Source organism: Cherax quadricarinatus, chromosome 49, assembly GCF_038502225.1.
Source record: "Cherax quadricarinatus isolate ZL_2023a chromosome 49, ASM3850222v1, whole genome shotgun sequence".
Taxonomy (NCBI): Eukaryota; Metazoa; Arthropoda; class Malacostraca; order Decapoda; family Parastacidae; genus Cherax; species Cherax quadricarinatus.
In genome coordinates this window covers 7916295-7928389 of record NC_091340.1, presented here as the reverse complement: position 1 = coordinate 7928389, position 12095 = coordinate 7916295, and the positions used below count along the sequence as shown (strand labels likewise).

General features: G+C 38.2%; 1 protein-coding gene across 2 annotated transcripts in view; it reads left to right on the top strand.

Annotated features, from left to right (window-relative positions):
* Positions 1 to 11087, top strand: part of Fkbp12 (peptidyl-prolyl cis-trans isomerase Fkbp12) — a 31553-nt gene extending 20466 nt beyond the window's left edge. For both annotated transcript variants that reach the window (XM_053788486.2, XM_053788487.2), the window contains 2 exons: positions 6971 to 7083; positions 9581 to 11087. In XM_053788486.2, coding sequence (XP_053644461.1) covers positions 6971 to 7083; positions 9581 to 9712 — 245 coding nt within the window. In that variant the 3' untranslated portion in view covers positions 9713 to 11087. The remainder of the gene's footprint in view (positions 1 to 6970; positions 7084 to 9580) is intronic.
* Positions 11088 to 12095: the final 1008 nt, after the last annotated feature.

Sequence of the window (12095 nt, the reverse complement as noted above, 5' to 3'; positions counted from 1 at the left end):
AAAGTGAATACAGGAAAGAGGAAGGTTATGAGGATAACAAAAAGATGAGGTGATGAAAGATTGGATATCAGATTGGAGGGAGAGAGTATGGAGGAGGTGAATGTATTCAGATATTTGGGAGTGGACGTGTCAGCGGATGGGTCTATGAAAGATGAGGTGAATCATAGAATTGATGAGGGGAAAAGGGTGAATGGTGCACTTAGGAGTCTGTGGAGACAAAGAACTTTGTCCTTGGAGGCAAAGAGGGGAATGTATGAGAATATAGTTTTACCAACGCTCTTATATGGGTGTGAAGCATGGGTGATGAATGTTGCAGCGAGGAGAAGGCTGGAGGCAGTGGAGATGTCATGTCTGAGGGCAATGTGTGGTGTGAATATAATGCAGAGAATTTGTAGTTTGGAAGTTAGGAGGAGGTGCGGGATTACCAAAACTGTTGTCCAGAGGGCTGAGGAAGGGTTGTTGAGGTGGTTCGGACATGTAGAGAGAATGGAGCGAAACAGAATGACTTCAAGAGTGTATCAGTCTGTAGTGGAAGGAAGGCGGGGTAGGGATCGGCCTAGGAAAGGTTGGAGGGAGGGGGTAAAGGAGGTTTTGTGCGCGAGGGGCTTGGGCTTCCAGCGGGCATGCGTGAACGTGTTTGATAGGAGTGAATGGAGACAAATGGTTTTTAATACTTGACGTGCTGTTGGAGTGTGAGCAAAGTAACATTTATGAAGGGATTCAGGGAAACCGGCAGGCCGGACTTGAGTCCTGGAGATGGGAAGCACAGTGCTTGCACTCTGAAGGAGGGGTGTTAATGTTGCAGTTTAAAAACTGTAGTGTAAAGCACCCTTCTGGCAAGACAGTGATGGAGTGAATGATGGTGAAAGTTTTTCTTTTTCGGGCCACCCTGCCTTGGTGGGAATCGGCCAGTGTGTTAATGAAAAATTAATAAAAACATATTTTAAGGTAAATAGTGAGTGTACTGTGTGTGTGTTTTAACTCTTGGATGTTTTAAATATCGTATATTAAATATGAGACTGGGAGCCTGGGCTACCTACACCTGACTTTGTACAAATAAGTACTACTCGCCTCTCTCCCTACATTAAGATCACAAATACTTTAAGATAAGTAATGAATGTACTGTGAATGTATTTTATTTTGTGTGTTTTTAATGCCTAGTTCTATTACTAACTTAATATAATTTAGTGTAAACTTGTCTGGCATTTATATGCATTTATAAATGGGAAAAATGGCATTTTGCCTTCCGGCGATGTCTGCTTTCCGGCGACAGCCTGGAAACTAACCCACCGTATAAGTGGGGCCCTACTGTATCGCTAAGGGGTGGCTAATTGCTGAGAAGTGAACGCCATTATTTATGGTTAGGTTTCTTTCATTTTTGGTGTACGTTAAGAAGCATCTTTCCATCATACATTGCCCAAGTTTCAATAAGATAGTCCAACAAACAAATGAGATACAATTCCCGAGATCAAGAGCAAGATTATTATTATTATAATCAAAAAGAAGCGCTAAGCCACATGGGCTATACAGCAACCTCAAGAGCAAGAGCCCCTCACCAGTGTCAAGGAACCTGTCTTGAGGTCTGCTCACTTGTGGAAATTTTGCTCGCGTATGGAAGCAAAAAATCGACCCATCGACTGCTCGTATTTGGAAAAACTCGCACGTGGACACGCTCGCAAGTAGAGGTTCCACTGTATCTTTATCTTTATCTCCTTAAGGGGTTTGGACTTCAAGCAAGCAAATGTGAGCGTGTTAGATATGAGCGAATGGAGATAAGTGGTTTTTAGGACTTGAAGTGCTGTTGGAGTGTGAGCAAGGTAACATGAAGAGATTCAGGGAAACCAGCAGGCCAGACTTGAGGTCTGGAGATGGAAAGTACAGTGCCTGCCTCTGGGGGCAGGCAGAAATAAAAAAAAATTATCCTTTTACCAATTTCAATAAAACTTTTACTGTGATTTAAGCAGCACTTGACCATTGCTCACTGTTTTTAGAGACTTTTTGCTGAACACACAGAAAAAAAATAAATAATGCCCTATTCTATAGGGCCTACAGCTCTCCACACTTTACAGAATTATTAAGATGTACAATGTTCAGTTGACATGAGATGAAGTATAAAGGTCTAATAATAATATGACAAAACATTAAGCAAAATGTCAGAAGATTGCTTAATAAAAAAGTTTGATTTTTTTTTTTTTGGGGGGGGGGGGGGAGAGAAAATCAATAAAAACAAAATGGTGAAGGATATTGCAATTCCTTATTGTCATTTTGTAGAACCATCATTCCTCAATAATCTGTGCAAAAATCATGACAATCTGTCCAATAGTTCTTGAAAAGTGTGGCTACAAATGTCAATAACTGAGTTTTTTTTTTATTTATGTTCTGTGTACAACTCCATGGTCACTGCATGCCAAGTCTCAGCATCTTCTCTCAGGTTGGCAGCCCACAGGCGACTGAGCTGCTACTGCTCTGCGCATGGTATGTGCTCCACAGAGAAGGTGTGAAGTAGTGTATTTGGAAATAAACAATCATAAAAATCGAAATTTTTGGAGTAAAAAAAAAAAAAAAAAAAAAAAAAAAACAAATTGGCATTGTGTCTTCTTGATGACAGGAAGAACAAAAAAAAATGCATTTTTAGAAAAAGATACTTAGAAATGTGATAGAAACAAGCTGACTGCATCAAAATGATGCCAGAATTATGCACTATATTTCAGTAAGATAAAAATTTTTTCGATTTTTTTTTCTCCTGAAAGTATTGCACCCCCATTAATGTTGCAGTTTTATAACTATAGTGTAAGCGCGCCTCTGGCAAGACAATGATAGTGAATGATGAAAGTTTTTCTTTTTTTGGCCACCCTACCTTGGTGAGAAACAGTCGATGTGTTAATAAAAATAATGTGCTGTGATTAAATCCTTAGCTAGGCATGGCCAGAACTGTGACCCCAGTTTAAGACTGAATATTGTATATTTACTAGTGCAGCAGTTTTCAATTCTTCATTTATTCAGACTTCCTGCAATAAATATATTACTGTAAGCTAAGGATTAAAATATTTTAAGGTAAGTAATATGTGTACTGTATATGCATTTTTTAGGCCTAGCTCTATTACTCACTCAATATGATAGTGTAAACATGTTATCAGGCTTTTATATGCATTTGAAAGGGGAAAAAAGGTTATGTTCCACTTTACAGCAGTAGCCCAGAACCTAATATGCTGCATAAGCGGGGCCTGCCTGTATGAGTTTAACAACCAAACTGATGTGCAATATATGTTATATACAGTTAATACTGTATTGACATTGTATTCACTTTCCTCGCATTTTAACCCTAAAATGAAGAGAAGTTTCAGAGGTTGGTGGACGAATTTGGGAGGGTATGTAAAAGAAGGAAATTTGTGAATATGGGAAAGAGCAAAGTGATTAGGGTAACAGACAATTTAGGTAATGAAAGATTGGATATCAGATTGGAAGGAAGGAGTATGAAAGAAGAGAATGTGTTCAGACATTTGGGAGTGGATGTGTTGGCAGATTGGTATGTGAAAGATGAGCTGAACCGTAGAATTGATGAGGGAAAACAGGTGGGTGGTGCATTGAAGCATCTGTAGAGACAATGTTATCATTGGAAGCAAAAAAGAGAATGTATGAAAGTATAGTGGTACAAACCATCTTATAGGGGTGTGAAGAATTGGTGGTGAATGTTGCAATGAGGAGATGGCTGGAGGAAGTGGAGATGTCAAGTCTGAGGGCATTGTGTGGTGTAAATATGCAGAGAATTCATAGCTTGGGGATTAGGAGGATTAGGGGATTTGTGATGGTGAAAGCATTTCGTCTTTTGGGTCACCTTATCTCAGTGGGAGACTGCTGGTGTTATAAAAAAAAAAAAGTAAATATTATATTGCTGGCCCCACTACTTTGCAGGAAATAGATTTACTCTTGGCTGGCTCTACATTTTCAAAACTATAATTCCAGCAATTCAAGGGTTACTGCTGAGTACTTTTCCAAGAATGTAAATGGTGCTACCCTACCAAAGTGGGAGACCACTGGTTTGTTAAAAAAAAATTAATACATATGTACTGTGAGTTCAAAATTTACATTACCACTATGGAAACGACATTGCTGTTAGTGGAGTCCCTCTTGCAAATGAGACTAGAGACTGAAACTCCTGAAGTGATAAAAGAATTTGTGTATAAACATTATCTCCACTATAATCACACTTTAGCCTTGATGATACCGAGGGCATGAAAACACTGCACGTGTTGACTGCTCTGCAGGAAACCACTAATCTAGTCCCATTTGGTCAGATAATTTGTATAAACAGTATTATCAGCTTCCTCATAATATATGAAAGCACTGAATGTATTTACTGCTGATGCAGTAAAATGTATCCCCCACATCTTGCAACTGTGGTTAAACAAAAATCTGGATCATCATCATTCAACAAACTGGCCATATCCCACCGAGGCAGGGTGGCCCCTCCCCCCCAAAACAATCTGAATATTTTAGTAAAATTACTCTTCCCTTCCTTTCTGCCCTTGATTTATGGTCTGGGTTAATGTATGACTTGTATTGTACTGTAGTCTCTCTACTTTTAGTCATTTTGGCATGATAGAATTGGCTAGTGGCAAACTAGTGCCGGTCTATGAATCAATTATCAAACCCTATCAAATAAATTCTTTCCTCGTGTTGATTTTCTGGGCTCTGTTCAGTGCTGTGTCGAAGGGGGGTAGCAGACTGGGTACTGCAGACAAGCATAGAGCTGTGTAGGGTTTGGCAGGATGTGGATGTTTGGTTCACTTTCCACAGGAATAGTCACTTGGAAACTGTCAGAGGATTGGTTATATCTGCCTCACCCAGGAAGTAAGTTGGTAGACAGCAACCATCCAGGGAGGTACTATACTGTAACTGAAAATAGCAGTGCACAAAAAACAAACAATGAAAGTACATACAGGAAGGCCCCACTTATACGGCTGGTTAGGTTCCAGGCTACCGCCGTAAAGCGGAAACCGCCGTAAAGTGGAACACCCTTTTTTTCCACTTACAAATGCATACAAACACTAGATAACAAGTTTACACTAACATATATTAAGTTAGCAATAGAACCAGGCATCAAAAAACAATAAAAAAGTACAATACACACACAGTGCACTCATTACTTACCTTAAAATATTTATAGTCTTAATCTAGGGTGAGACAAGTAGTATTTATTGTAAGAAATCAAGTGTGGTATGTATGGTAGTCAGCCAGGCTACCATACCAGGCCACCCCACCCACACATAATTCTATGATATTTAAGCATCCCAGAGCGATAAAATGTATATACAGTTCACTCATTACTTACCTTAAAATATAGGGTGAGATGAGTAGTATTTATTGTAAAAAATCAAGTGTGGTATGTATGGTAGTCAGCCGGGCTACCATACCAGGCCAACCCACCCACACATATATTCTATGATATTTAGCATCCCAGAGCGATAAAATGTATATACAGTTCACTCATTACTTACCTTAAAATATTTATAGTCTTAATGTAGGGTCAGGAGTAAGTAAATGAGATAAAACAAATAAATGGGAGAGAGAAAGAATGAGTGCATGAGAGAGGACAGGCGCAGAGTTATGTAAACAAACCAGGCGAGGGTAAGTTTTGTAAACGAAGTGTACACGTCTGGTTTGTGTACAAGTTACATTGTGTACAGGTTGTCTCTACATTGATACTGTAGAATAAATAAAGAAGAACACTCCCATTCTCATGTAACATCATTTTGAGAAGAAATGATGCTCTGAGTGAAGGCAATGGAAATAAGTCACTGACTTTTTTGGGTTATCCTAGGTTCTTTACACATGTTGTTATGTATGATAATCTATGTAACTGTATTTGTGTATACCTGAATAAACTTACTTACATACATACGAAAGGAATAATTTTCTACAGTTACCCCCAGTAACACATTTTCTCTTATGTTAGATTAGAGAAAATGTTATTCTTGGCATCACTTGTACAAGTTATCTGGCTACCACATCTCATATTTATGTTTATTTATTCTATTGTAGGGTGTATTTATCATCTTTTTATGTTATGTATCGTGTTTATTATATAATTTTGAAAAAAATATCATGGATGGATTAATGAAAATGTGTATATTAACGTAATATACAACATTTAATGAGACTCGGTGATTATTATTATTATTATTAGCATTTCTAATATGGCGTCACTTGTGCAAGTCGTCTGCTACCACATCTCATATTTATTTTTATTTATTCTATTGTGGGGTGTATTTATCATCTTTTTATGTTATGTATCGTGTTTATTATATAATTTTGAAAAAATATCATAGATGGATTGATGAAAATGTGTATTTAACGTAATATACGACATTTAAATGAGACTCGATGATTATTATCATTACTAATATGACGTCTGGAGACATAAGACACTTACTGATTTTAATGTGTACCTGCATGCCAGCACAGTATGTAAGTTTATTTAAGTACAGGTATACATAAGTATAATTATCAGAGTATATATAAAATATGAAATAACTTTTAAAAACATTTGAAATTTTGGAGTTTCCAGACAAAATGGAGAGACTTAGTGCTTACTGAGCTCACGAAGAATGTAAACAAACAAGGTGGGGCGCGGTGACCGTATTAGAAAGTCAGGTGGGGGGAGCCGTATAGCGAGTTTTGGTCATAATTTGAAATGACCGTATTAGCGGAACGCCGTAAAGTGAAACGCCGTAAAGCGGGGCCTTCCTGTATTTGAAATGTTAAAATGGGCTTGAAGGTAGTACAGTGTCCCACAACCACAGGAAACTTGTAAGTTATAGCTTACCTAAGAACTTAACTAGGTAATTACATGCACCTTTTGCAGAGAAGAGAGTAACTAGTGAGTAGATACCACTTCAGGTTGCTCAGGTATTGGCTATTACATACATTAGTTTCAGTAATTATAATTTTTTTTTTTTTTGACTTTCAGGAACTCTAATGGATGGCAAGAAGTTTGATTCGTCACGAGACCGTGGTAAACCTTTTAAATTCAGAATTGGCCAAGGTGAAGTGATCCGTGGCTGGGATGAAGGTGTTGCTCAGGTAAATATAGAAGAGGTGGTGTATAGCTGACAGGTTAGTAGAAATGTACAAATGCAGAACAGAAACTTTATTAGACATGGTTTGCATGTGTAACAGCTTTTTCAGGTTGATACAAAATGATGAGCAACAGGCATATTTGTACTAGCTTAGTCATCATTATTATTATTATAATTAAAAAGAATTGCTAAACCTACTAGTGTCATACAGCACTAACTAGGTCAGTCAGATTTGAACAGGTCAATGGTTAAGGAAGTGATGTCTTGGCATGCCCAAGCAGCACTGCAAGGAGCCTATTGTGCCTTGTATGCACATGTAATTCATCAGTGAACTGTTTGTTTTTGTAATGATGAATTATAGTTTCTACAGAGTATCATTTTCAGTTGGTTTAGGAATAGTAGGGCCTTGCTTTACGGCGTTTCGCTTTATGGTGTTCTGCTAATTCGGACATTTCAAATTGTGACCAAAACTCACTATATGGCTCCCCTCACCTGACTTTCTAATATGGTCACCGCGCCCCACCCGGTTTGTTTACATTCTCTGTGAGCTCCGTGAGCACTGCGTCTCTCCATTAGGTCTGGAAACTTTCCAAAATTTCAAGTGTTTTTAAGAAAACTCTAGGTTTCTTTGAACTTTATTTTCCATGTTTGTAGGCTTGGAATAATTGCAATAAAAAAAAAAGATACTGTAATTGGGTTTCTTTGAACTAGTGATTCTGTTGACTGAGTTAGTACTGGTAGTGAGAAGTTCATCTTCCACATGATTTTGTGTATCCATTCATCATTGTTGCTTCTGCTGCCACTACTAATGAAGCTACCACCATTGCCTTTGTACCTTCCATTGCTGCTGCTGCCTAAGTTGTGTGACTTATTGCTCTAGCCTGGATTGAATTCTGGACATGATTTTGATAATTGCATTAATAGTATTCAACACTTGAGAAGTTAATAAATGAGACATGCAGCACCTTGGTATCTTTATTGATGAGATGCTTCAATGGCACAATTATTTTTCTTTCAAAAGCCAAATGAAGGCTAAGGGACTGATTACCTTAAAATTACCTTGCCACTTCCATTGTCTTCAGTAGAATAATAATTGCCTCTGTATTAGAATGAAAAAGCCTGCCACACAGGTGATATGGCTCATCATTAAAAATATTCTGAAACAGATGTTGCACATGTCTCTTATTATATAGTTTTGACTGAGACTAAATTTGATTTCATTGTGATTCTGTCCTCTTTAATACCTTCAAAGGGGTGAATTGAAACTGATGAACTTTTGATATAAGGAATTGTAGGTATTCTTGTCCTTTAGATCTGATTCCATCCCACATGTCTCATTCCCCAGGTGCTCTGTGGCCTGTATGTGTTTAGTGCATCCCCATGAATTTGCTTTGTAATGTGACTAGCTTAAGTTTGGTAACTGCAGTTAGTATAGTGTATCTGTTGTTGCCAACACAGTAGGCAGCTTCAGTGAGAGAATAGATTGTAGGCATCAGTAATAGTGGCAAGGTAAAGATGTAATCAGTGCATCCACCTTGTAGAAATAGTTTGTAGTAGTCAGTCCCTCAGCCTGGATAAGAATTTAGCTCCAAGGTCTGGAACAAGAAGCTGAAGCATGCTTCAACTTGTTTGCATTTTATACCATGTTCACCAGTAGAGTATTGATAGCAAAGTGTTCCATTCACTAACTTGGCATTGTTGGCAACAATTTAATGTTAGCCTTTTTTTTCTGTGGAAAGAATTGAATAACACAGTGCAGCTGCTTTGTAAGTTGTACATCTCTTATTTTTTTGTTAAACTAGACTAATGTATAAAAATATTCTTTGGGTTGATCAAAGCAGCATCTGGCATAATATTCTATAGGAGTGTTCAGAGTTTTACGTTTTGGTTATTCAAAATTGTTTTGCAAATGCTTTTTGCATTTGCATTATGTTAAATTAGTGAAAGTGATTTGTTCATTGCCAGTAATTTAAATAGCTGAGGAAATTTAAGAAATATCAAGTAGTTCAGTTGCAATATTACTAACTTTTTGATTGAAACTGACCTATTGCACCCACATTAACAACCCCCCCCCAAAAAAAAAAAAAAAAAAAAAAAATCTACCTCACCTCCACTAGCCTTTAGCATTGCACACACCCTACTCAGTGCTGTATGATCCTTACTCCCTCAAGGGAGGTTCCTTAATGCTGGTGAGGGGCTCTTAATACAAAGAATTTGAATGTTCCTTCATTTCTTGGGGCAAATGTTATTGCCTTCCATACCCTATAGGTTTAGCACTTCACCTCTTAGTATATTATTATTATTATCAAAAAGAAGTGCTAAGCCACAAGGGCTATACAGCGCTGCCCTCTTAGTATAATTAATGACAGGTTTAGTGCATGTGTTTTTAAATGCAGAATTTTAAGGGGGGTCAGGTCATGATAATTTTAGCACTAGTTATAGTCTCATAATGTACGTGTTGATTTGAGTAATAATTTTTTTTCCTCCCCCCCCCCCCCAAGATGTCTGTTGGCCAGAAAGCTAAACTCGTCTGCAGCCCTGATTATGCTTATGGAGAAAGAGGTTTTCCGGGAGTGATTCCTCCTAATGCCACATTAACATTTGATGTGGAGTTGCTGTCTGTGGAGGCATGAACACCTGGACTGTGCTGCTGCCATATGGGTAGGGGAAGGCTAGTGTAAGGAATTTTGATGTGTACCAAAGGGGTGCCCTTGTTCACATTTTCTTGTTTATTTGATTACTGTGATAAACAGGCTCAGATGTAATGATATTCAGGCATTGAGATCATCTTGCCACCAATTATGTGAAAAAAAAGAAAAAAAAAAAAAGAAAATCGAGAAATCACTATTAAAGTCATGGTTTTTTCCATGGGGCAGTGGACTTTTGGTATCATAAGAAAAACAATTGCCTTCAATTGCTCAGGAACACATACTTTAATGAAGGTGGAGTGGCCCCAGGTAGAGGAAGATTCCCACTGCCATCCCTTGCACCCACCCAAGTACCATGAACATCCTTTAGAGCTAACTAGGGATGTTGTATGGACTGTTGGCAAATTATCTGTAAACTTTTTTTTATATAATTATTTTAATTATTATATCTATAACTACATCTGCCTCTGACCTCAGTGATGCTTTATACTTTACACATAGCCCTGAAAGTATATTACTTAGGCCTATATACAAAATTATGCCTACCAAATGACAAAGTATACTGAAGTGGGTTTACTTGGCTGAATTTGACTTGTTTTAAAGTCAGGCAATTAAGTTTGCAAAATTTGGCTTATGGCTTTTAATGCTACCTACCTGTATATGTGCAAAATTTGTGGAAGGCTTACATAAAAAGTTAAATGTATTATGTACACCTGAGCCTTAGTATGCCACAGCCTGTGTACACCAGAGCTTATAGTTTACAGGTAGCAGCAGACTCTACACACCTTTCTATGTAGGTTAATGCTGGAAGTTGACCATTTCACCTAATTCTACAAAGCATGTGATTGGATTTTATTCAGGAGTCTTCGTATTATCATTGCTAATTACCTGCACATGTATTCAGGCCATGGTTTAAAAAAGGGATACTTAGCATATAGCTGCTGGATGATGCATTTAGAATGTAAATTTTTCCTGTGGATTGTAATATACAGTATATAAAAACCACAGGTTTCTGAGTGCATCACTTACAGGTCTTGTTTATTGCTGGGTACAAGCAGTTCCACACAAGATTTCTTTTAAGCTCTTGCTTTTGTGCAACAATGAAAGTGAACATTCCCATTTATGTTCCTGGAATAGAATATAAAGTAATGACTGGGCTTTCCCCCCCCCCTCTCCCCCACAAAAAACAATCTCTGTGGGCTGTATAGTGCTATTGTTTTTAATATAAATAAATCTTGGAATATGCAGCTTGACCCATGTAAGGTCTTATATGATCCCAGTCCATCTTCATACTCTGTACCTTTTTCTTTTGTAACTTCTCAGTACAAGGTTCTTCTGGTCAAATAAAATATGTATGAAATATTGACTTTTATTTTCATTTTTAACAGACGAGTGAAATATTTCAAGTCAGAATACTATGGCTTAGGAGAAGCTTGTGACATTTCAGTCTATTGTCAAGTCACAGCTCGAGAGAAAGTAGGAAAGACTTAAGACGGGTAGGGATGGGTAGTAAAAATTTGCAGTGGTATAGTTTAGTGAAAAAATTAGTGGTGGTTGTACATAAGGGCACATTAGCACTTTTTTTTATTATACTAAACCTACAAGGGTCATACAGAGCTGTCGGGCAGGGAAGGATGCAGAGATAATAGGTAGGGAGAGGAATGATTATTAGGTCATGGAGAGCACAGGGGTAGAGGGTAGCAAATGATTGAGGTAGAAAGGGCTGAGAAATACTAGAGGCGGCATCATCAAAGTTTGTGTAATAAATTGGTTGCTGTCAAAGTCAGAGGGAATCCATGTCAAAGGTGGGGTCTCTCAGCAAGGAGGGAAAATAAAGGTGTTAGTGGTGACCCCTCAAGGGAGGTTCCTTGACACTGGTGAGGGGCTCTTGATCTAGGGAATTGGATCTGTCCTCCAGTTCCCTGAATACCTTCCCTCCCTCCCCCCTACAGGCACTGTATAATCCTATGGGTTTAGCACTTCCCCACAATTATCATTATTATTATTATAATAAAAAACCCACAATTATCATAATAGAGCGGTGACGACGGAGGAGGAAAATTCTGTGCTCGTTTATAGACAGTACAGTCCAATAGAATATGGGAAATTATCTAAAAAGCACTAAACCGACAAGGGTCATACAGTGCAGCAGGGAAGGGTGCAGGGGTATTGGGTTGCAAGGGGGAGGGGGATTATTAGGGCATGGAGTGCAGGGGTAGAAAGGGTTGAGGAGTGCTAGAGGCATCATAGGAGTTTGTGCAGTAAATCAGTTGTCAACGAGTCTGGGTTAAAGGAGGGTCCATCAGCAAGAAGGGAAGATAAAGGGCAGTAGAGCAGTGATGACGATGGAGGTAAATTCTGCGCGTGT